This window comes from Eriocheir sinensis, unplaced genomic scaffold (assembly GCF_024679095.1).
Source record: "Eriocheir sinensis breed Jianghai 21 unplaced genomic scaffold, ASM2467909v1 Scaffold282, whole genome shotgun sequence".
NCBI classification, from domain to species: Eukaryota; Metazoa; Arthropoda; class Malacostraca; order Decapoda; family Varunidae; genus Eriocheir; species Eriocheir sinensis.
The window spans coordinates 157,501-183,890 of NW_026111590.1; the positions used below are offsets into that span (position 1 = coordinate 157,501).

The 26,390-nt window shown below is 42.2% G+C and overlaps 2 protein-coding genes across 2 annotated transcripts in view; both read left to right on the plus strand.

The window, feature by feature from the left end:
• LOC126991450 (uncharacterized protein DDB_G0271670-like) overlaps positions 1-9,809 on the plus strand; it is a 142,489-nt gene extending 132,680 nt beyond the window's left edge. Inside the window, exon 4 of the mRNA XM_050850211.1 lies at positions 9,712-9,809. Coding sequence (XP_050706168.1) covers positions 9,712-9,809 — 98 coding nt within the window. The remainder of the gene's footprint in view (positions 1-9,711) is intronic.
• Positions 9,213-26,390, plus strand: part of LOC126991449 (uncharacterized) — an 85,667-nt gene continuing 68,489 nt past the window's right edge. The window contains exon 1 of the mRNA XM_050850210.1: positions 9,213-13,115. Within this exon, the coding sequence (XP_050706167.1) occupies positions 13,037-13,115 (79 nt within the window). The 5' untranslated portion in view covers positions 9,213-13,036. The remainder of the gene's footprint in view (positions 13,116-26,390) is intronic.

A 26,390-nucleotide genomic window follows, 5' to 3' on the forward strand; every position in this document is an offset into this window, starting at 1 on the left:
CTATCTTTTCCTCTTTCTCTCATTCCACGCTTTGGTGAAATTCGCGTCATTTTTAACATTTTCTTTCATTTTTATTCTTTCTTTCGTTCTCTATCTCTCTTTCAATCTTTTTCGAATTTCTTCTTTCCTCTTTTTGCCTCTTTTTTCCTTTTTCTTTCTTTCTTTCTCGTTCATTTGCTATTTTTTTCTTGTTTTTCATTTTTCATTTTTTTCTTTCTTTAATTCTTTCCTTTTTATTTCTTTGTGTAGTCTCCTATTCCTCTTCCTTCTCATTTTTTTCATTATTTTTCTACTTTCTTTCTTTTCTTCTTTCTCTTCCTCCTTTCTTTTTCTTGTTTTCATTTTGTTTTTCTTTTTCTTTCTTTCTGTTCTCCTCCTTTTCCTTTTCCCTTCTTCCTCTTCCTCCTTTCCTCTCCCTCCTCCTCCTCTACGTCATTTAGCCCATCTATTCCCTCACTTTTTTATCCCCTCCACCGGTTATTGCCTGAGCTAAGACTAACTCACTTAACCTTCTCCCTCCTTCCCTCTCTCTCTCTCTCATTCCCTTCCTTCCGTCACTTTCCTTCGTGTATTTCAACCTCTCCGTCGATTTCTTCCTTATCCCTATTCTCCTTCTGCATTCTGATTTCGCTTTGTTCCCTCTATCTATCTATTCTTCTTTTCTATTCTTCTCTTGTATCTCCTCTTTCTCCCTTTCCTCAAATGTCCTCCCTCCCTTTCGTTTCGTACCTTCATCTTTCTCGCCTTTTATCTGCCTAACAAATTTCCTCCCACACATGTTCTTTCTCTCTTATCTCTCCTCTTGCATACCTTTTTTTTCTCCTATTCTTTACCACTGCAATATTTTTCAGTTCAATTTTTCCTCTCTCTCTCTCTCTCTCTCTCTCTCTCTCTCTCTCTCTCTCTCTCTCTCTCTCTCTCTCTCTCTCTCTCTCTCTCTCTCTCTCTCTCTCTCTCTCAGTCTGGACATTTGACATCAGTGCCGCGGTTTGCCCTGCCCGTCACGCCGTCACTTAAATCAGCGGTGACGGGCAGTGCGGGAGGAGGGAGGGGACGGGAGAGCAGGTTGAGGGGTAGAGGCGAGGTCGGCAAATGGGAGAGAGGAGGGGAGTGTCGGGGCTCTGGGGTGGGGAGGGGAGGCGTGAGGAGGTAGAGGAAGGGGAGGGGATGTGGAAGGGTTGAAAGTGTGAGAGATGAGAAAGAGGAAGAGAGGGGAAGGGAAATGGAAGGGAGGAGGGAGGAGGAAGAGAAGAGAGAGAGAGAGAGGAGAGAGAGAGAGAGAGAGAGGAGAGAGAGAGAGAGAGAGAGAGAGGAGAGAGAGAGAGAGAGAGAGAGAGAGAGAGAGAGAGAGAGAGAGAGAATGAAAGCAAGAATTTGTTCACAAACACACCGACAGTGAACAACACGCACACCCACACCCACCCACACCCACACCCACACCCACACACACACACACACGCGCGCACACTTTGCTATAACGAGAAAATAAAAAAAAAGTAGACACATGGGACGCTGGAAAATAATTTGCTTTGCACTAATTTCACGAGGCGATGTCAATTAAAACTGCAATTAAATTTGTGTTAGTTTAGTAAGGGGCTGGAGGAGGAGGAGGAGGAGGAGGAGGAGGAGGAGGAGGAGGAGGAGGAGTATAAACAAAGAACAAAACATTTTCTCGTTATATTTGTGTTTTCTTACAGTCCATTTATGCCTTCTTTCTTCCTCTCCTCCTCCTCCTCTTTCTCTTCTTCTTCTTCTTCATCTTCTTCTTCTTCTTCCCTTGCTCACCTCTCATTCCGCCTCGTGTTGTCGTCTTCACTCTCACTCTTCATTTAACTCTCTCTCTCTCTCTCTCTCTCTCTCTCTCTCTCTCTCTCTCTCTCTCTCTCTCTCTCTCTCTCTCTCTCTCTCTCTCTCTCTCTCTCTCCCTTCCCCCTTCCTCCTCCTTCCTACGCTGTCTTTAATAATTTCGTAGCAGATTAGCGCACATTAGCGACATCTGCAGGAGAAGGAAGAGGAGGAGGAGGAGGAGGAGGAGGAGAAGGAGGAGGAGGAGGAGGAGGAAATGAAGCAGAGTTCGAAGAAGAGGAGGTGGAGAGCTAGCATAATGAGTTGGGTATGAAGACGATGATGATAAATTTAATAATGATGATGAAGAGATGATGATGACTAGGAGGAGGAGGACGAAGAGGAGGAGAAAGGGAAGGAAAAACTTAAGAATGACCTCATGTAAATTCCTCTCTTACGTTTCTTGTATTCTTATGTTCGTGAAAAGAAAGAGAATAACGTGGAGTGGAAATACAGTGAAAAAGTTAAGTAAGACGAAGGAGAGGACGAAAAAGAAGACTAAAAATACATTACCATCGTTGAAAATAGCCGAGCAAACAACTTTCAATGAGGCGTCTTGTTTGCAGAGTGAGAGAATCTTTAATAACATGTTTCTTCGCCTCAGTCTAAGTGCTTCAGACAGATGCAGACCGAAGGAACGAAAAGCAAATACAGGAATAAATATACGAAGAAATTTACTTACGAAACTATAATCTAGCAAAGAAAATGAAACAAAAACAAATTCATTATGATGTTTCTTCGCTCCAGTCTGAGTGCTGTAGACAGGCGAAAAGAAAATACAAGAATAAATATACGAAGAAATTTACTGACGGAAACAAACCTAGCAATTTAAACGAAACAAAAATAAATATAACCAAAAAGCACGCAAATAAAAACAGCAAACATTCGGATCCAATTTATAGAAGCAAACAGAAAATAATTGGTCCCGCGAAACGTACAAAGAAACACACAAAACTAAACATATAAACAGAGGTATACAGACAAAGACAAACTAAAACGGCTATAGGGAAAAGAAAGACACGCAGATCATCGGAAATATATACGTATAAATAACAAACAAACAACATCGAAGAGATAAACAAAAAGCCACACACACAAACAAAGGTATAAATAAGATTGACAAACAAACATCGTCCCATAAACAAGGTAACGAAGATCAAAACAAACAGACTAACGCTATTTCAGTTTCTCTCATATTTAGCTATTGTTCTGTTTTCGCGCACAGAGATATAATGGATTACACTAAATCTTCTGAAAGCACCGTCAACAACTTATCAATTCCATGCTCTCTCTCTCTCTCTCTCTCTCTCTCTCTCTCTCTCTCTCTCTCTCTCTCTCTCTCTCTCTCTCTCTCTCTCTCTCTCTCTCTCTCTCTCTCTCTCTCTCTCTCTCTCTCTCTCTCTCTCTCTCTCTCTCTCTCAAGCCAGTTCCCTTTCACTCACTTATCTGCATTTTCTACATTTACTTTAACACACACACACACACACACACACACACACACACACACACGCAAGTAGGAAATACACGAGAATAAACATTTCCCTTTGAAAACCATGGTGCCTGTGTGTGTGTGTGTGTGTATGTGTGTGTGTGTGTGTGTGTGTGTGTGTGTGTGTTGTTGCACCTGCCGGTTCCCACGGTCCTCTCGCCACCTGAGCGGAGCCTTCCCACCTTGTAGCTATGCCATGGACGTCACGGGGAGGGTGTGTGCAGAGAGGAAGGATAGAGAGAAATAGATAGAGGGAAAGGCAAATAGATAGTGATAGATATAGATAGATAGACAGATAGATATCAAAGCAGATAGATAGACACTGGGAGAGATGGATAGAGATAGATAGAAAGAAATAGATAGAGGGAAAGGTAAATAGATAGTGATAGATATAGATAGATAGACAGATAGATAGCTAAACAGATAGACAGATTGATAGAGAGATGGATCGATATAAAAAGAAGTAGAAGATAGATATGAAAACGTAGAAGAAATAGATATAGAAAAAGAAGGAAAGTTAGAGCTAGGTAATTAGTATAAAAGACAGTAATAAATAAACAGATAGACAGAGAGATGGAAGGGGTTAGGAAGAAGTAAGGGGAGACTATTAATAAGAGAGAAATTAAAGGATTGAGACGGTGCAATGGAGGATTTACTTGCGGGTTTAGAAATGGCACGAAAAAAAGGTAAGGAAATAATGTACTCTTTGTTTCCACCAGCTAATTTTCTACACATTTTTTCACGTATATTTTTAAGTAATATGCGTTCTTAGCTCACCGTAGTCACACACACACACACACACACACACACACACACACACACACACACACTAATTACGTCGCCTCATTAAAAATTAAATCCATTGCCTAGAGAACATTAACATATTTAGACCCTTCGCTCCTCTCCACACCTCCGTTTTATTCATTAATTAACCTTTGGTGCAAAAAGATGGAAAAAAGAACTTAAATCTGCACTTTGTCGCGCCTCTTAACTGCCTTTAATCCCTTGACTGCAAATTTCCTACAAGAAGACAACACCAAGCTACAGGATTGGTGCAAAAAGTGGCTCTTACAATTCAATGAAAGAAAAAATGTAAAATCCTGCACCAAAACCACATGGGAAACACTCCACTATCCACCACAGAGGCAGAGAAAGACCTGGGAGTATATGTTACCAGGCTACCAGTGAAGGTGACATCCGTGGCAATCGCAGCGGACGGGTTAATCTGTTTTGTATTACGCTATTTTATTTTTCCTTTAGTTACGTGTTATTCCTACTGGTACTTATTTATCTTCAGTTTCATGTGCTGTCAACTACAAATGAATCTCTTGTTTTCGTTATTTTTTTCCGATTTCCACGACTTGTTAACATCCAGTTTTATGTATGTTCCATTGCGATATACGAAGGTTATGTGTTTACGTGTTGTTTTTTTTTGCGATTTCTACAACTTGTTCACATCCGGTTTTATGTATGTTCCATTGCGATATACGAAGGTTATGTGTTTACGTGTTTTTTGGGCTTTCTAGAACTTGTTTATATATAATTTCACGTATTTTTCACTGCTTACTTATCTTTACTTTAGCGCATTTCCTATTACAATTCGTTGCTTCAGTTTCATGCGTTTTTATAGATCATTTGCCTCAAGTTTCCCGTCCTTTCTTCTACTCTCTACTTTACTTTAGCTTTACTTTCATTTACCTATATTCTGTCCTCCCTTTTTTATTTTACCTTCTGTCCTCCCTTTCTCCCTCAAGTTTCCCGTCCTTTCTTCTACTGTTTACTTTACTATACCTTTACTTTCATTTACCTTTATTCTGTCCTCCCTTTTCCTTCATCCCGCCCTGCCCTCCGCCACAGTTTCGCCGCCCGTCGCCAGGGGTGCAGCGCCGCGTAATGAACACCGCCGGAACAATATTGCTCGGCCGTAATTACGTTGCCCTCAGTGAAGCATAAATTACTTCCGACGGAGCACCCGCGCACCATTTGCTTTTAATTTCCTCTTCGTACTTCGTCTCTTAATTTACATCCCCCATTAAACACGAATGAGCGCGCACGAACATACACACATACGCGCACACACACACACACACACACACACACACACACACACACACACACACAAAGTTTCTCTCTCTCTCTCTCTCTCTCTCTCTCTCTCTCTCTCTCTAAGAAGAAGAAGAATTAGTTGGACGTGACTCATAAGAACATAAAGAATCTGCAAGACGCTGGTTGGCCTGTACAATATCGAGCACTGTATGGTCAAATTTTCATATACAACAAAGTTTAAAGTTAGCAGAACTCAGTTGTTCCCTTTAACAAGGTACTGAAAAGTGAAAGTTGGCAGTAATTGGTTGATAGTGAAAATTGGCATCACGTAGCCTTAGACTTTAACACGGTAGCTTTTTTTTATTTTTTATAGGTTCTAGCCTATGGCGCCGGTAAGCTTTTTTGGTGTGGCTAGACGGTTACAGTGTCGGCAAGGTGGCGCCATCTTGCTTTGGCTCATGGTGTCCCCTGGAGCTCATCTTTGATCCTCTTTAGAGCGAGAATCTAGAGTCCGGGTTGATAGTTGATAGGAGGTCCTCAGGACAGCATGTGGGTAGTCTTAGGACACTCGCCGATGACTGAAAAATCCCAGCATGTGGCGGCGCCCGCACATTAACTACTCATCCGCCGCCTCCCTAAAAGTGTAACAAATGGCATAAAACGAATAAAAGGATTAAAAGAGTGAAAACACTGACGGGGAACTTAATGGCTCATTGAAAAAAAAAAAGATTGTATTTCATTAACTTGTCCAAGCCGGATCAAGGTCAAGGAAATAATTACAGCCATTATCATTATTAATATTCTCATTATTGTCACCGTTATCATTAATACTAAAATTCTCATTACTGGTCTTATTGCAACTCGTTCTCATTATCTTCTAATTCAGAGTCTTTAATAGTCCTCGCGGCCATAAATGAGTGCGATCTTCATTAAGTGTGTGTGTGTGTGTGTATGTGTGTGTGTGTGTGTGTGTGTGAGAGAGAGAGAGAGAGAGAGAGAGAGAGAGAGAGAGAGAGAGAGAGAGAGAGAGAGAGAGAGAGAGAGGGTGCATGACGTTATTCCTGCACGTAATTGAAACTATTAAGGTCATTAACGATGCGAGGAGCGACCCGCCACGCACCAGCTGGCGTGTGTGGAAGAGGAGGAGGAGGAGGAGGAGGGGGAGGAGACACAAATACTATGCAATCAAAAACAGGTAAGCCGGTGAGGAAGAGCAGGAGGTGGAGAGGGGACGGGGGGGGGGGGGGGGAAAGAAGTGAAGGGGGATAGCAGTATAAAACAAATAGGCATCTGCAACGTATTGAAACATGATATTGAAAGGATTCGGGAGAGGGTGGAAGGTACAAAAGGAAAGGGATATGTAAAACTAACAGTGGGTCGAGGGCTGAAACTCTGGGCTACGGGAAAAAGAGAAAAGAAAAAAAGAGCAACTATTTCAAAAGATCAAAAGGGAGAAATATTTATCACGTTCCTCGGGTGTGCTTTTTTACGTAGAAGCCTTTCAGAACTGCCACTAGGGTCATAAAACTACGAAAAAAAATACCTACAACATTCACTAAAGCCTAATCAAAGAAACGTTATTGACGCCTTGTGGTTGAGAATATGAACCGAAGGGTCATATTCTTAAACATTTCGGCTCCCAAGGACACATATTTGACATGGTTTTCTTAGGAGTTTTGGACATTTCCAGGGGTAGTTTGATCGCCCTGCTGGTAGTTTGACCCTTCTTCTGTGCCATGAACCTAAAAACACACTCCTGAGAACCCGATTGATCTCCATTTTGACCTTTGGAAATAGTTGATGTTAGAGGTGGAAGCGTCTGAGAATACCCACCTTAGTCTCGGTCTGGGAGGGGGATACTCAACACGGGTTTATAGGGAAGACACGGAGTTGTGCGTCTAGATGTTGAAAGCTGCGTTATAATTAAGGATATACTCAAGAATGAAACAGGGCAGACCTTTTCCTTCTTCGAGATCTTGACTGTCCCTAGAGCGCGAAAAAAACCCCACTATTGCATCAGTATCAATTTGAATTTCGCGGGGATCTCTTGGTTACAACATGGCGGCTGTACGAAGATAGCCAAACTGTCTCTTCTTTGGCTCTGGGTATTACTACACTACACCCAAATCCTCATGCATTGAAATTATCACCACGATCACCACTCCTGCAATTAACAACAGCTACGAGAACCATCTGATTCGTTTCTGTTTCTGCAAGTGTGTCATTTGATTCTAACTTTGGGGGTGTTTTGATTCTAGCTCTGCAGGTGTTTTGTGTTTCTAATTTTGCAAATGTTATAATTCCTGCAGGTGTTTTGACTTCAACTCTGCAGGTGTGTTTTGGTTCTCATAAGTGTGGAGGCGTTTAATTCCACGGGTGTTTTGATCCTAACTCTACAGGTGTGTGTTGTGTTTTTAATTATGCAGGTGTTTTAATTGCTCCAGGTGTGTTTTGATTCCAGGTTCGCAGGCGTATCATGTTTAACTATGCGATTGTTTTGGTTCTAACTCCGCCGGTGTGTTGTGTTTCTAATTGTGCCGTGTGTGTGTTTTCCTTCCCAAGACAGTCTGTGTGTGTCACGTCCACATTCTCTCGTTAGTCTTTGTCCTGCCAAAACACGCCACAGGGGACCAGTAATTTATCTCTCTCATGTTCCTCTTCCACCTCTCCTCCTCCTCTTTCTCCTCTTTTCCCATCCATCCTCCTCTTCTTCTTTCCCTCTCTCTCCCTCTCTCACTTCCTCCTAATCCCTTTTCTCGTCCTCCTCCTTCCCTCAGCCATATGCCCTCGCCCCTTCCTCTCTTCACTCATTTCCTCTTTCTCACTATTTCGGATATCTGTCACCTCTCTCTCTCTCTCTCTCTCTCTCTCTCTCTCTCTCTCTCTCTCTCTCTCTCTCTCTCTCTCTCTCTCTCTCTCTGTAATCCTCTCACGTTCCTTTCTACTCCCCTTTTCGTTCATACCTGCCTGTCATCCTCTCTCTCTCTCTCTCTCTCTCTCTCTCTCTCTCTCTCTCTCTCTCTCTCTCTCTCTCTCTCTCTCTGTAATCCTCTCTCTCTCTCCTCTCTCTCTCTCTCTCTCTCTCTCTCTCTCTCTCTCTCTCTCTCTCTCTCTCTCTCTCTCTCTCTCTCTCTCTCTCTCTCTCTCTCTCTCTCTCTCTCTCTCTCTCTCTCTCTCTCTCTCTCTCTCTCTCTCTCTCTCTCTCTCTCTCTCTCTCTCTCTCTCTCTCTCTCTCTCTCTCTCTCTCTCATTCTTCCTGCTATTGTCATTCTTTATTTCCTAATCTTCCTCTTCACTTTTTTTTTCATTTTTGTTTTCTCATTTTCCTCCTACTTCCTTTCTTCACGTTTTTGTTATTTTCTCCTCCTTTATCCTCACACTCTTCATAATTACTTCCTTTCTGTCTTTACTATTTCATTCTTCTTGTTAGTTTTATTTCTCATTCTCCTCCTCCTCTTTCTTTGATATTATCCTTGTTTTTTGTTCTCGACCTCCTTTCCTATTCCTCCTCCTCCTCTTCCTCCTCCTCCTCTTCCTCTTCCTCCTCCTCCTCCTCCACACTGGTATACCACTCTGCTGCATTCCAGTGTCTCTAACTATCCTTCTTTTTTTATCATCCCTCTCCCACCCATCCATAATGTACATCTAAGTCAGGCTTCTATGTTCCTCTGCTCATTTATTTTCCTTACCTCCAACTTGCCCTCCTCTCAACCACTCGCCACTTCCTCATCCTCCTTCTCTTCCTCCTCCTCCTTTGCCTCCTCCTCCTTTGCCTCCTCCTCCTCCCAGCCCGTCTGTATTAGTTGTTTGCACGCGGAAAGTTGCATCGGCAGTCAGTGTTCCCCGAGCCGTCAGCGGGAGAGGTTGTCGCTGCTTCCGCTCCCTTCAACTTGGCCCCCTCACAGCCCCGCGCGGCCGGAGACTTCCAAGTGGTTCTCGTGCCCCGCCGGAGGACAGGGAGGCGCCGGGAGACAATCTTTAGCACGCAGTGAGAGTGTTTGCACGTACCGTGAGAGCGTGTGCCGGCGTGGGGGCTTATTAACAGCAGCGATTGAAAAAAGAACTTTGAACTTTGTCTTTGTGCTTAGACCTTCCCTTCCCCTCCCCTCCCTTCTCCCTCCCTCTCCCTCTCTCTCTCTCTCTCTCTCTCTCTCTCTCTCTCTAACCCCTCTCCCTAAAGTTCGCGCAAACACACAAAGTCTTGCTGCCCCGAGAGACACGCGTGCAAAATTTATACACACACACACACGTGGAATCGCCGCCGCTCCGCCACGCACGAACACCGGTGGGGTTCTTCCTGTGCCCTCCTCACCGCCTGCCCCATCCCCTAGGTACGCCCACGCCCAAACCCACACCCACACCGGTTTCCTCTTGTGGACGCTACGACGATATTCTAAGTAACAAGATTAGTGCAAGATTGTCAGACTAGCACGCCTCAACCCACATCCACCCACAGCTGTTCACGCCGCCCCCAGACACGCTTCCCTTCTGCGGATGCTTTGAACCCACTCGGAATAGTTAAGTCCAAGATTACCAAACGTACACTCCTGAAAACAAAATCTCGTTCAAGAATCACACCTTAGCAACAGCAGTCCAGGAAGAGTATCAAGACAACACTCTGAAAGCTGCAACGATTTCCCCGCACAGAAAACTGACTAAAATCAACAATAAACCGAGTGAAAGAAACTTGCCCACGGAAAATTAACGCATCTGGACATTGAAAGGCATGGAATGAGTGACTTAAACATGTGGCGGCGGTAAACCCAGAGCATGGCAACGAAAAACTAAGCGAAACCATAAATAAAAGATAAAGAAAATAACCTTAAGACAAGAATTAAGACTTTAAGATTACAAGGTGATACGAAGATTCATGAACGCCAATTGTATAATACTGTATGAAAATAGTGAGAGAAGGAGGAAGTATTTCTAGGAAGCCAAGAAACAAGTTAAAGGAAACGAAAACAAAAGGTAAAAAAGAAAATAAGTAAGAACGAACAAAATAAAAAAAATACTAACAAGAGGGACAAGCAAACGGGAACTCATCTCTAACACTGTAAAAAAAAATATTGGTGGGTAACTGAAAAGAAGCAGAAATAAGTGAATCGTAACTAAGCAAAACACGTAAAACCAGTAAAAAAAAACATTACGGAGAGAGAACGACAAAGACGAAGAGAACACGAACTAAGCCAAAGAAAAAATAAAACAGAAAACACGGGGTAAGAAATAAAAAGAAAAAGAAAACAAAAGTACACGGGCTTGACAAACAAATAAAACTACAAAAGTATAACAGAAAACACGAACGAAACGAACAAAAAAACGACAAGAAAACACGGACTCAACGAATTAAAACAACTCCATCTCCAAAATTAAAACAGAAAAAAGCACAAACTAACAATTAAAATACCCATAAAAGTAACGCTAAACTCGGGCTAAGCGAATACAAGCAGCATCAACAGTCTGCCTCTTCGTTGCTCCATAGAGACAGACTTGGAGGTGCGTCACACGGGGGCGGCAGAGGCAAGAACACAGGTGGCGCCGCAGGTGACGAAGAAGAGTGCGTGGGTGTGTGCTGGAGCTAAGCCCGGATTGTGGAACGAGCCTGATCCAATTGAGAGCGAGAGCGAGAGCAAGAGCGAGAGCGAGAGCGAGAGCGAGAGCGAGAGAGAGAGAGAGAGAGAGAGAGAGAGAGAGAGAGAGAGAGAGAGAGAGAGAGAGAGAGAGAGAGAGAGAAAGCTAATCTCTTCATCTAATCTTGATCCTACGTGCACCTTCTCCATCGTTACCTCACTTAATCATCCCGACACACCTGCACGCCAGCCATAAAAAGAACATCCTGCTGAACACTGCCTAAAACACCGGCCACTAAAGTAAGCAGGGCCATTCTCCCCTCTCACTTTGCAAGATCTTCGGTATACAGCCAGCCATATTTTACTGGAAGATGTAATAAAAAGACTGACTAAAGCACAAGTCATTTACAGAAAACAGGGCTCTCTAACTTTGCAAGACCATCAAGATTCAGACGGCCACAAAAGTAAGGACTACCCCCAGAGGATGATGCAATATGAAAACTGGCTAAATCAAACGCTATTTACAGTAGCATTTATCTAGTTTTCGCCCATTTTCTATTGAACTATTTTTGCCGAGGCCACTCAGCTTGCTCATTCAGTCAAGAAAGTAAGTCTTGTCCCAGAACACGAAGAATAATGAAAACTGGTGTGGACAAATGATATTCACAGTAAGCAGCGTTAATCCTTTGTAGCATCTCCTCACTCAGTATCATATTGTTCTAAGGTGGCCGACATACTGGGAGCGCCTTCACTCAGCCTCACGTGGGCTGCGGCGGCTGGCGAAACACGAGACACCGAAGCACAACACTGAAGCACAACACGGAGTCCTAAACCAAAACCGTCCAATCACGTCGAGAAGAAACACAAACGTCCAATCAACACGAAAGCAACTCTTTAACTGACGAAAGATAACGAAGTACATTAACACTGAAACAGATATTAAGGGTTGAACCAGAAACTTGAGATGAGAAAGTCGTGATCATAGACACACGCAAAACACTGCACCAACACTCGAACAACAACAGGTCACGAAAGAACGGTACAAAAGCACAAAATCAAACGAACTAGAACTGAAACACTGTAGTAGGAAAAAAAAGCGTTACTGAAACACAGGCATATAAAGAATTACTGAAAGAAAACCAAAAAAATCTTAATCTAAACGGTGAGGAAAAACAAGCACGCGGATACAGTGATAACATACATGAAACACAAGAATCGGATGAGCAGGTAACACAAAAACACGGGCGAAAGGAAACACTGCGCTGAGTCACTACAAGGAAGAAACGGGAAATAAAGAATAAGATGTTTTGAAGCCATATTAACAGCAGAAAATTCTCGAACTTGATGGAAAAATAAAGGAAAAGCGAAGCACTGCAACACTCACCGGTACACTGAACGAAGAACAGCATCACACACCTGCGAAAGGAAGCACACAATCAAATATTTATACCTGGAGAGAGGAAAAACTAATCACGTACATTTTTTAAACTTATCATAAAAAAGCATTAAAGATCAAGAGGACTAAGCCATTGATAAAAAACTACATATTTATATAAACAATTTCTCAACGCAAACATAACTCCTCGCCTGAACTCTGAAGGATTCTTGATGAAGCGCAAACTATAAATAAAATTCTTCCCCACCGAGCTCCCCAAAAAACTGGACTGTGGACACAAGCTTACTAGTAAAACATACCAAGGAAAAATGAAAAAATAACAGTACATGAAGGATTGAAATTTATCCAAACAACCAATTACAAGAAAACAACGTGTTTATACTGACCCGCGAACTGGGAGGAGAGTGAGACAGGACGCGAAGGATGAGGACACACAACAAACCGGCAAAAGCGACAATATCGTTGAGAACTGGCGTGAGTAATAAAACGAAAACGTAATAAACAAAAAAATTAGGACAAAGTTTACAAATCTATTTAATTTCGAACAACAATTCCTCAAAAATGAAAATCGTAACACACAAATTACAAGGCGCGAGAACGTAGAAAAAAGTAAAGAAAACGTGGGCGGCAAGAGAAACACACAGAGGACAGCCGAGGCAGCAGGAGCGGCCTCGAGAATCAAAACTCAGGAACATGTTCTGGATCCTCAAAAAACCGAAGTTCACCACAAACTTCTTCAGCAGCGTCATCAACAACAACATCCTGTACAAAGGTGAGTCGGCGGGGTACTTAGTGTGAAGGTATGTGTGTGTGTGTGGGGGTTAGGGGGGCAGGCGCACGTCTGTGAGTGTGTGTGTGTGTGTGTGTGTGTGTGTGTGTGTGTGTGTGTGTGTGTGTGTGTGTGTGTGTGTGTGTACGTTTTCCTCTGAACACACACACACACACACACACACACACACACACACACACACACACACACACACACACACACACACGCTCTCTCTCTCTCTCTCTCTCTCTCTCTCTCTCTCTCTCTCTCTCGAGGAACCAACATTAGAGGAACGGTAACCCTATATTGAGCCACCCGGACAGACAGTTAAGCAAACGACCACACACGCACGCCACACACAGGTGCATGCAAGCACAGACAGACAGACAGACTGAGAGAACCCTAACTCACAACACGATGAGCGCGGGCAGACTTATTACTTACAAACAGACAGACAGACGTAGATAAGTATAGATGTACATGTAGAGAAGAAGCAGAAAATTCTCTCTCTCTCTCTCTCTCTCTCTCTCTCTCTCTCTCTCTCTCTCTCTCTCTCTCTCTCTCTCTCTCTCTCTCTCTCTCTCTCTCTCTCTCTCTCTTTTACCGGTACCCTGTAATCATCCTCGTCTTAGTCACACCTGAGCTGCTCTAATTACCTGGACACAAAAATCAAAGATCTTACGTTGTGGTGACTGACAGGACAATTAGACTGCAAGGGAAGAGGAGAAAGAGGAGGAGGAGGAGGAGGGGGAGGAGGAGGAGGAGGAGGAGGAGGAGAATAAAAGTAGAAGAGTGGAACATAAAAAAGAAGAAATACACCAGGGATAAAAAAAATCTATTAACACAAATGAACGACTTTTTTTTATCGCCAGTCTTGCTGGAGCTTGAAAGTGTGAAATGAAAATAATAAAGGGACTTGCGACGCAGCTCCGGGAAATCATAAACGAGGGAGAGAAACTGCCCCCCCCAAACAATGCATGTCCAAACTTCACGCGGGAAACCAACACGACTCACGATAGCGATTTTTGGCGGTGAATATCCAGAATTACACTCGCTGGTATAGAGTCTCATTAGTAAAGAAGCATATATGAATTTTCTGAGTCAAAACCTGTAGTAACTGTTTGGGGTTTTGTTAGGTTAGGTTAAATTTAGGGTATATTCGAACACATAAAAGCCAGCACCTTATAGTATAAATCAACAAAAAATGACCTCACTTTGTTGTATAGAAAGACTCATTAGTAAAGAAGCATATATGAGTTTTCTGAGTCAAAACCTGTGGTAACTGTTTGGGGTTTTGTTAGGTTAAATTTAGGGTATCTTCAAACACATAATAGCCAGCGCCTTATGGTATAAATCAATAAAGAATGACCTCACTTTGTTGTATAAAAAGTCTCATTACCAAGGAAGCATATATGAATTTTCTGAGTCAAGACCTATAGGAACAGTTTGGGGTTTTGTTAGGTTAGGTTAGGTTAAGTTTGGGTTATCTTTCAAACACATGATAGCCAGCACCTTATGGTATAAATCAACAAAGAATGACCTCACTTTGTTGTAAAGAAAGTCTCATTACCAAGGAAGCATAAATGAATTTTCTGAGTCAAGACCATTAGTAACTGTTTGGGGTTTTGTTAGGTTAGGTTAAGTTTGGGTTATCTTTCAAACACATGATAGCCAGCACCTTATGGTATAAATCAACAAAGAATGACCTCACTTTGTTGTAAGGAAAGTCTCATTACCAAGGAAGCATATATGAATTTTCTGAGTCAAGACCATTAGTAACTGTTTGGGGTTTTGTTAGGTTAGGTTAGGTTAAGTTTGGGTTATCTTTCAAACACATGATAGCCAGCACCTTATGGTATAAATCAACAAAGAATGACCTCACTTTGTTGTAAATAAAGTCTCATTACCAAGGAAGCATATACGAATTTTCTGAGTCAAGACCATTAGTAACTGTTTGGGGTTTTGTTAAGTTAGATTAATCGGAGGGTGACATGTGCCTCAATGGCGTCACTTCAACAATTCTGCCTGCCCCACTACCAGCCTCAGGGACATTCACTAACAGCCCCCTAAAGCTGAAGTCAAAAGAGGCAACAAACTTAAGCCCAATAAAAAAAAGATGCCCAAAGGCGCCATAGGGAAGCTTGTAAATTTTTCTCAATTCTCAAATTTTCAGAAAATTCCCAAAAATTTCCATGGAAAGTTTCCCAGTTCAAAATTCCCGGTAATTTTACGACCCTAATCCTTACGTATTTCCGTTAAAAATCTAAAAGCTGTCGCCGCTTCAGTAGTTATTCATATCACAGACAGAAAAGTGATTGGCGACGGAAATGGCTTTCAGGAGTGATGGACACCCCGCTGACACAGACCAGAAAATGAATAGTTGAAACGCCCGGAGTGAGATGGGTGTGATTCTGGATGAACGTCAATTTTTTCCCCTTTTCTCGGTTCATTTGTGGATAGAAGTGAAAAAAGGCACCATGACATGTAGAGAAATGAGGAACGAAAAACAAAAAAACAAAAAAACCCAGAAGTGGAAGGAAAAATATTATCAAAAATCTTCCTCTTTCCCTTTTCTCTTTATCTCTTTCTTTCTCTTTTTCTTTTCTCTTTTCCTCTTTCTGTCTCTTTCTTTTCTCTTTTCCTCCTTCTGTCTCTTTTTCTTTCCCTTTTGCTTTATTTTCTTTCTTTTTCTAATGTTCTTCCCTTTTTGGTTCTCTCTCTCTCTCTCTCTCTCTCTCTCTCTCTCTCTCTCTCTCTCTCTCTCTCTCTCTCTCTCTCTCTCTCTCTCTATATCACAGCGAGAATCCTTCCTACTCAGCTATATCATAAAAATACAACACAACAACAATATAAACAACAACAAAACTAATATCGGAACACGTCTTGCCATCAACACTTATTCTTCCTGTTCCTTCTTCTTTCTCCGCAAAAGAAGAAAAAAGCATGAAAAGAATAAATAAAGAAAAATAAGTATACGACTATGGTAATTGTTTTTCTTTTTTTGCAGGAACAAGTTTAATAAGATGAATTGTAGTTTTAAATCGTTTTTCTCAACTCGTTATGAAAAATGTTTTAAGCTTATAACGTTCCTAATTCTCCTTTTTAAAATTACTTCGTTTTTCTCTATTACTGATTTTTCTGTTTTATTATTTTTATTATTATTATTATTATTATTATTATTATTATTATTATTATTATTATTATTATTACCGTATCATCATTATTATTATTATTACTACCATTGTCTTCATATATTATCGCTATCATTTACCATATTTTTTTCTGTTTTTAAGGAAAGTACAATTGAATTCAGCAATATTTAGTGTTAGTCAATCCAGCTTTTTTCTGTTTATTCTTTTCCCTCTCAAGAAGAAAAACTTCAATCAATACTGCTAACTTTTTTTAATATGTTTTACACTCATACGCGGGGTCAAAGTGTTAAGGTCTTTTTATCTATTTCCTTTTGATGCTCGACTTTCTCCTCTGTCGTAAACAAAAAACACGACCTCGCTTCCCTTCAACTGTATGTTTTCATCACGGAAAGATACACCTGCACGCGCGCTATATATATATTTCTTGTTATTGGATGCGACACCCGTGAATATTTCCTTTGTCTGTGTTCCATCCTTCACCTCCCTGGCAACACCGCCGAGAGGGAACAATTACGAGGAGCAAACAGGTGAGGCGCGGCGGCGTGGGAAAAGGGAGAGCGATCAGAGCGACGCCCGGCCGGGAAAACAAACCTAACGAAGCTTATTAGTGAAGAGAGAGAGAGAGAGAGAGAGAGAGAGAGAGAGAGAGAGAGAGAGAGAGAGAGAGAGAGAGAGAGAGAGAGAGAGAGAGAGAGAGAGAGAGAGAGAGAATGTGAGTTATCTTCCACGAACAGAAAAAAAAAAATTGATAGACAAACAAATACCTTCATTCTAAATACCTTAAAATACATTATACTTCACGGCCGCAAAATCTTCCTTCTTCAAACTGGACCGCCGACCAATTAAGCCCCTTCACGAAAAACAAAGGTAATACACGTTCTTTTGATAGGCTAGCACCCATTAAAGCAAAGGGTCGTGGAACTGAGCAATTTGTAGAGTAAAAAAAAGATGCATGGTAACGTAATTTCGCTAACAACCTGAAACCATCCTTGCATAACCACCTCGAACCTTGAGTGAAATTACTATTCCATTAAAACATTATGGGTCTTATGGAAGGGTGACAGGGGGCGGGTGAATGGGGAGAACGAGGAGGAGACAGGAAGGAAGGAGTGGAGGAAAAAGAGACAGGACGAGGAATAGGCAAGGAAGGAGTGAAGGAAAAAAAGAGAGAAGTAGAAGGAGACAGGAAGGAAGGAGTGGAGGAAAAAGAGACAGGACGAGGAATAGGCAAGGAAGGAGTGAAGGAAAAAAAGAGAGAACTAGAAGGAGACAGGAAGGAAGGAGCGGAGGAAAAAGAGACAGGACGAGGAATAGGCAAGGAAGGAGTGAAGGAAAAAAAGAGAGAACTAGAAGGAGACAGGAAGGAAGGAGTGGAGGAAAAATAGACAGGACGAGGAAGGGACAGGGTAGGAAGGAGTGAAGGAAAAATAGACGGGACGAGGAAGGGACAGGGAAGGAAGGAGTGGAGGAAAAGGAGAGGAAAAGGATGAGACAATGAAAATAGGAATGAAGGGAACGGAGGATATTTTTATAGAATTGAAAAAGGAGGAAAAGAGGAGAAAGAAGAGGATGAAGGGAATAAGCAGGGGAAGGGGAAATGATTAAGGAAAATGAGAAAAGAAAGGGGTTTCTGGAATGGTACGAGGAAGAAATAAAGATGAAGGAAGGGAAAGGGAAGGACAGAGGAAGGGGAAGCGGAAAGTGAAGGAGTGAAGAGAGGGGGAAATGCCAGGGGAGGAGGAAGGAAGGGAAGGTACGAGGAAGATATAACGATGAAGGAAGGGAAAGGGAAGGACAGAGGAAGGGGGAGCGGGAAGTGAAGCAGTGAGGAGAGGGGGGATGCCAGGGGGGGAGGAAGGAGGGGAAGGATCTTGGGGATGGTGGACCGGGCGTAATGGGAGTGGATGAAGATAAGCCGCTTGCACACGAACACACCATTAGCCCGGCCATTATAAGCAGGCGGATATCAGCATCATCAGAATCATCAGCAGGTAGATACGGAGATAGGTAACACACGCAGGCTAACCCCCCCCCCCCTACCCCACCCCCGACCTTCCTTCTTTGCCCCTCCCTTCCCTTTCTAACCCCCCCCCCCCCTCCCCTCCCCGTGACTTCTTCAGGCCGGTGGGTAATAGGAGTAACTTGGCTTTCCGTTTTTTTTTTTTTTTGGTGTTTTTCTTTTTTTATCTTTTTTTTTTTTGCCCGGGGAGAAGTTTTTTGAGCGTTTTCTTTATCTTCTTTTTGTTGTTGTGGAGGAGTTTGTTTGTTTTTGCTTTGTTTTCTTTTCCTTCTGCTCGGGATAAGTTTTATTTTATGTTCTTTTTTTTCTTTTCTGATGTTCTTGTTGTTTTCTTCATTATTATCTTTTTTTTAAATTCTGCGGTGGACAAGTTTCTGAAATTTTCTTTATTATCTTTTTCTACTGTAATTTTCTTTTCTCTTCTTGGGACATATTTCTAGACAACTTTCTGCTGTTTTCATCATTATCTTTAACTTAACTGTTTTTCTTTAATTTTTCTTTCTACTGTAATATCTTTTCCTTTTGCGGGGACAAGATTCTGGTGTCTTCTTTACAGCTTTCTTTTATATTCCTGAGCACTAATTTCTTTGGCTACACTTAACTTTATTTTCTTCTGTTTTACTGCGATCAATAATGGGAGAAGAGGAGGAGTGAGGAGAGGACGCGGAAGAGGACGAAGCTTGTGACGAGGGAGAAGACGAGGAGTGGGGAAGAGGATGAGGGTGAAGGTGAATGATGGGAGAGAAAAAGGAGTGAAAGGAAAAGAGAGGTAAAGATGCAGGGTATGATTGAGGAAAATGTCGAAATGTTAGCAGAAAAAAGGAGGAAAAGGAGAGGGAGAAGATGGAGCTTGATGATGGCTGTGGTGGAATTCCTGGAGATGATGATGATGATGATGATGTGAGGAGAGGAAGAAGGAGAAAGCGAAGGACTGGAAGGAAAAGGAGGAGAGGGATGAGTGGAGAATATTCAAAGCAATAAATGAGAATAAAAGAGATAGTGAAGACGATAATGATGACAATGATGATGATGATGCTGATGATGGCAATGAAAAACAACACATCAATCACCAAGCACTAATAAAAATAATATTAATAACCCAAACAACTTAAAAAAACACAATAAAAATAATGAAAACAGTAATACCAAATAAAAATGAAAATAAAACAAGGATAGAAGATTAAAAAAAGGAAGAAGAGGAAGAGGAACACGAGAAGGTAGAGGAAAAACAATCAGGCTGGGAATGCAAAACAGTAGCAGTAATAATAATGAAATAAAGATAAACCTAGACGATGCAAAAAGAAGAAGAGGAGGAGGAAAAGGAGCAGAAAAAGGTATAGAGGAGAAACAGGCAAGCCGGGGTTGAATATAACAGAATAGTAATAATAATAAAGAAAGAAAAGAAAAAGAAGGAGAGGAGGAGGAGGAGGAGGAGAAGAACAAGGTAGAGGACGAACAGGCAGGCCGGAGATGAATAATAAATATTAATAATAATGAAAAAAGGAAATGAAAAAACGAGAGGAAAAGGAGGAGCAGGAAAAGGTAGAGGACGAACAGGCAGAACCGGGATGCATAATGTAATCAGGGCTGCACGAAGCACCGGCCAACACGCTCGCGAACGATTTTCATGAAAGCCCAATGAAGAGATGAGGCTTTAGTAGGTCGAGGAGGAGGGGAAAGAGAAAGAAGAGGAGGAGGAGGAAGGGGAAAAGGAGGGGGGGCGAAGTAGGGAAGATCTTGTAATCCGATCGGGAAAAAAAGTCAAAATTAAGCTCAAGTTATTTAAAACGGGGAGACTGGAAGGTGAGCGGGAGGGGATTATAACTGGGCGGGAAAACTGTGGGGGTAAAATTGATATTGGATGGACTGTGAAGAGCGGGAGGAGGGAAGAGACGGGAAGATAATTAAGACTATTGAAGGAAACACATAACCCCCCGCCCCCCCAACACACACACACACTTCCTGGAGGAGATGAGAGACGGGAAGATTATTAAAACTGTTGACGGAAATACATATCCCCCCCTCCCCAACCCCTCCCACACACACACACACTCTTACTTACTTACTTACTTACTTACTTACTTACTTACTTACACTTCCTCTTCCGTTCCCTGCTTCCTCTCCCTTTCGTGACTGTTTTTTCCTTGATTCGTTTCCTCTCACCTACATTCCTTTTTTTTCTTATATATTTTTCCTTCACAGATAGAAGACACACACTCAACTCATACACATATTCCCGCACCACAGACTCTATAAACACACGAACAGCAAGAACAACAACATAACTGCACCTATTTTTCCTTCACAGACACAGCACACACACTCAACTCGTACATATATTTCCACACCACAGACACTTTAGAAACACGAACAGCAAGAACAACAACATATCTATAATAAACACACTCCTCTTCCATTTCCTGCTTCCTCTCCCTTCCGTGGCTTTTTTCCATGATTCGTTTCCTCTCACCTGTACTTTCCTTTTTCTTCGTAATTAATTTTCCTTCACGGACAGAGGACACACACCTACACTCCCTTCTTTTACGCCTATTCTCTTTCATCGTCCATCACTCCTCCATCCATTTTTCCACTCCTTTGCACTTATTCAATTAAACTTTATTCTTTACCTCCCATTTCCAATAACGCGTAGTAGACACACGAACAGCAAGAACAGCAACAGCGACATGGCTACACACTGATACTTTCCCCGCCAACATTATCCCATACAAGGTCGTTACATCACACCAGAATGACACAAACACAAATGAGATCAGTGACGCGGCTCCCACTGTGCACTTTGCCGGCACTGATGCATTCACTGTTGCGCGATGATTAGATTTCAGTGACAAACCGGCAATAGAGTGCATCGGATAATCATATACGCTCCCCCCCACCAGGTAAAATGAACTACTGCAGTGTCAATGTGTGAAGAATGGGCGGGAAATACTTTTTTAGACACTAGTAGCGATGTATTAGTTTCCCCTTAATGAAGCCCTATCAGTACTTTCTCCTTTGTTGTCGACTACGCGTTATTGAAAATGGGAGGTAAGAAATAAAGTTTAATTGAGTTAGTACAAAGGAGGGGAAAAACGGATGGAGGAGTGATGGACGATGGAAGGGAATAGGCGTGAAAGAAAGGGATTAGGTGAAAAAATAAGGCAAAAAGGGGAGAAACGATACATCTTTCCACTCTCTTTTATCACACGACGATGGAGGGGAAGGAGAGAGAGAGAGAGAGAGAGAGAGAGAGAGAGAGAGAGAGAGAGAGAGAGAGAGAGAGAGAGAGAGAGAGAGAGAGAGAGAGAGAGAGAGAGAGAGAGAGAGAGAGAGGGAGAGAGAGAGAGAGAGAGAGAGAGAGGGAGAGAAGGATGGATGGAGGGAGGGAGGGAGGGAAGGAGGGAGGCAGGGAGGGAGGGAGAGAAAAGCCACGGCACAAACAATAAAGGTTCACACAGTTCAAACGAGAGATAGTGGAGGAAGGAGGAGGAGGAGGGAGGGGGGAGAGAGAGAGAGAGAGAGAGAGATTTATAACATTTTAATCTTATACAAAAGCGAGAAGTTTTAAAAATTTACGACACACACACACACACACACACACACACACCCACACACACAGGTCAGACCCCCCCCCCTCCCCCCCCTCATGCCTATACACCGTTCTCTTAAGTGCTCTAAAACGAAGGATAATTTATTTAGCATTTCCATTATTTTTTTTGCAGCCGAGTCTCGCATTACAACATTTTCCCGCTGCGTTTGATGTTGTTCTATTAATCAGGTTCTTTTTATTTTCGAAGTATTTTATTTAACTCTTTTTCTCTTTCATTATTTTGTCTCTCTAGAGTTGTGCAATTGTTAAGACTGTTTTTTTCTTTTTTCTTTTACTCTACTTGTTGCTGTTGTTGCTTATTTCTTCTTTCTTGCTATTTCTTATCTTGTTTCCCCTTTTCTTCCTCTTTCATTTCCTTTGCCTTTGCACTTTGCACTTTTTATCTCCTTACCGAGCTTCTTTTTCTTCCAATCTTTCGCTTCTCACTTCTTTCTTGCTTCCTTTTCCGGACTTTCTCTCTCTCTCTCTCTCTCTCTCTCTCTTTGCCTTACTTTTGTCCTTTATATTCTTTGTCTCAGCTCCTTTGTTCTTCTTTTACCTCTTTTTGCGGTCTTTTTTTCCTTCCTCAGCATTATTCTCCTCCACCTCCTCCTAAAGAGAGAACTGCGGGGAGAAATGATACAAGTCTTTAAGAACCTGAACAAGCTCAGCAATGCCGATCACTCCAAACTCTTCACGCTACAAACTAGCCCGAGAACAAGAAACAACGGAAAAACAATTCAATCGAAGCTATGCACTACAAAAATCGGCAGGAGTTATTTCTCGAATAGAGTTGTTCGCCACTGGAACAGCCTTCCTGCAGATGTAGTAAGCGCGGAGACAATCAATTCCTTCAAGAAGCGCATTGATCCACACTTTGCTGCTGGAGTGAACTGAATGTATCCAACAGTACGTACACAAGTGTATTAATTCTTTCCGCGGGTCACTCCTATAGATGACGGATTGATTAAATTACTGAAAGCAGGCACCCTCGCAATGAGATTTATGCTGCCTGCTCGTCAATGTTTCCATGTTTCCATGTTCCCTCCTCATCTTTCACCTTCGCATTCCCACACTCCTTCATTCATCAACTCAGAAGAAAGCAACACACTTCAGCGATTAATCATAAACGCCTCATTGAAGTCTCTCTCTCTCTCTCTCTCTCTCTCATAATTAATTGCATCGAGGAGTAGGTGTTGTAGTATAAGCAGGGGAAGGGGTAGATGAAGGTGGTGGTGGTGGTGGTGGTGCAATGAAGTTGATGGAGTTGGTAGATGATGGAGGTGAGGTGGTAATGGTGGTGGAAGAGCGAACTGATTTGATTGATGAGGTGGTGGTGGTGATTAAGGAATGTATAAGGTGATTAACTGTTATACAAAGGGTAATGGTGGTCGAGGAGGAGGAGGAGGAGGAGGAGGAAGTGGAAGAGGGAGAGATGGCGGAAGAAGCAACGCATATACAGGTTATAAATAATTTCTCACCTGTCATTTTTTGTATCGCAGGCTTTGTTGTATTTTCCTTTTTTGCCCTTTTTTTGTCTGTATCCTTGTCCTCACTATAAAAAAAAAATCCTTTGCTCTTATCCCCAAAACGCGACCAGCACTCTCAAGGACGACGCAAATACACATTGTGGTGGTACTTTTTCTTCACGTCGTATCTAAATCAAAAGAACCGTGCATTTTTATTCTAATCACCATCATCATCATGTTAAAAGCCAATACCAGGAACAGAGAACCTCAGGGCACCCGTACACCGTAACTAAGATGGGTGTTTAGTGCCCCTCGTCTGGCGTTGGAGTATACATTGAGCTGGTAGGGCGACACAAAAAAAAATGATAGTAGCTAATACATTTATCTACACCGAAGAGAACAATGAAGGTTAAGGAGGAGAAAGACTGTGTGAAGGGAGATAAAGTAGAAAGGAGCATGGGAAGTGGAAGAAAGAATAAACAACATAAACGGTCACTATATGAAGGATGAGTTCGATAATTTTAAGGACTGTACGTGAATGATATAGAAAGTGTCAGGTGTTCGAATGTTTATGTTACACCAAATGCTCATGTACTCACTCTCGATAGATAAGACTTCTGAACACCCTTTCTTCTGCTGTATGTATCTTTCTTTCTATAACTTGAACTCTTTTGAAGAAGGGGAGCATTAGAACACCCTCAAGAGCTAAAATTGAGTCTTTTTTTTCTGATTTCATTAAGTTATTGTTTTTAGGCGTCTTTAAATTTCATACGATAACATTATTTAGATTTTTATGTATATGGAGGTCCAGACGTCTATTAAAATGAATACAGCCCCACCACCACCACCACAACCACCACCACCACCACCACCACCACCACCACAACCACCAGTAATATTCACTCATCATCACCACCACCACCAGTAATAGTCACTTACCATCACCATCACCACCACCACCACCAGTAATAGTCACTCACCATCATCACCACCACCACCACCACCAGGAATAGTCACTCACCATCACCATCACCACCACCACCACCAGTATAATAGTCACTCACCACCACCACCACCATCACCACCACCATCACCACCAGTAATAGTCACTCACCATCACCATCACCAATCACTATGACAACTACAACTACAACCATCATTAGTAAGAACAACAGACCTTTCCCATTCTTCTATTTGATTTTACTTACTACTGCGTTGATGAGAGAGAGAGAGAGAGAGAGAGAGAGAGAGACAGAGAGAGAGATATAGAGAGAATGTTGGAGAGAGACAGACAGAGAGAGAGAGAGAGAGAGAGAGAGAGAGAGAGAGAGAGAGAGAGAGAGAGAGAGAGAGGGGTGAGAGAGAGAGAGAGAGAGAGAGAGAGAGAGAGAGAGGAGAAAGAGAGAGAGAAGAGAAAGAGGGAGAGAGTTAGATTTGTAGTGGTGTTATGGGAAGTAAAGGGAGGGAGAGGGGGAGGAGATGAAGGAGAGAGGAGCTGAGAGGGAGGAGGGGAGGGGGTTAAATGGGGACAGTATGGGAAGAGAAACAAGGAAATGGGAGGGGTTAGATTTGTATAGTAGTGAGGTTATGGAAAGTAAATAGGGAGAGGAAGATTTTAAGGAGTAGGGGAATGAAATGACGAGGGAAAATAGGCAGTGGGCTAGGAAAGGTAAGGATTGAAAGAAAGAAAGTGGGGAGGAATGCAATCGAGTAGATGTCAAAGGTAAGGAATGGGAAGGAGAATGATGAAGGAAATAATGAAAGAGGGTATGAAAGGAAGAGGCAAAATAGGTAATGGGTTAGGAAAGGTAAGGATTGAAAGAAAGAAAATGGGGAGGAGTGCAATCGAGTAGATGTCAAAGGTATGGAATGGAAAGGAGAATGATGAAGGAAATAAAGAAAGAGGAGGAAAGGGGTTAGAAGATTCCTTGGACAAGCGAAGGGAGAGGGTAAAATTTAGGTGGAAGAGAGAAAAGGTAAACAAACTCAACTTCAATGGCGGCATCTTCTTCCTCATTTTCTCTTCCTCTCTTCCTTCCTTTCTCTTCTTCATTCTAAAGGGGGAAGACTTGGATAAAATCAATGGAGAAGGAAATAACAGGGGAAAGAGAGATGATAAAGGGCATGAAGAGAGGAACATATCAAAAGAATCACAGAAGAATTTAAAGGAAAGAAAAGAAGAGAAATAAGAGTAGAGGTGGAAGAAGAAGGAGAATGAGGGCAGGAGGGGAAAAGCAAAGGAAGGAATGGCTCAAGAAAGAGACAGACAGACTTTTCTCGCGTGTCCCAAATAGTTACGAAAAGGGAAAGAAGTGAAGGAAGAAAAAGCAAAAGAGAAGATTGGGAGAAGAGCGAGGGTAATGCAAGGGTGGGGCTGGCTTCTCTCTCTCTCTCTCTCCTGTCACCAACAATGGAACTAATCGGTATGTGAACGAGATGCAAGATGCTGTGTGTGTGTGTGTGTGTGTGTGTGTGTGTGTGTGTGTGCATGACCTGATAAGCAAACACGTCAATTTATGTGTTGGGCAGATACGGATGAGTGTGTGTGTGTGTGTGTGTGTGTGTGTGTGTGTGTGTGTGTGTGTGTGTGTGTGTGTGTGTGTGTGTGTGTTTTATTATTTAATGATGCGGAAAGCGGCAAAATTTTTATACACGCCTACAACCTCGCTTCTACACACACACACACACACACACACACACCTACAACACACACAGGCAAGGCAAATGAGAGACAGTCCTGTTTAATATTCCCCCACACGAGAATAATTTGCAAGAACCTGAAAGAGGAGGAGGAGGAGGAGAAGGAGAAAGATAAGACATGAGAAAGATAATGACCAAAGGAAAGGGACGAGGGTGTAAAAGAAGGAAGCGGACAACAAAAAGGGAGACAAGAAAAAAAGGGAGTAATTGAACGTGAGTAAGGAAACAAACGAATAAGAAGAAGGGAGAGAAGGGGAAAAAGGGAGATGATGTTAAGAAAATAAGAGAAAGGGAGAAATATTAAAAAGGACAAAAAAATGAAGTAACACTAAATGGATGAAACGAAGATCA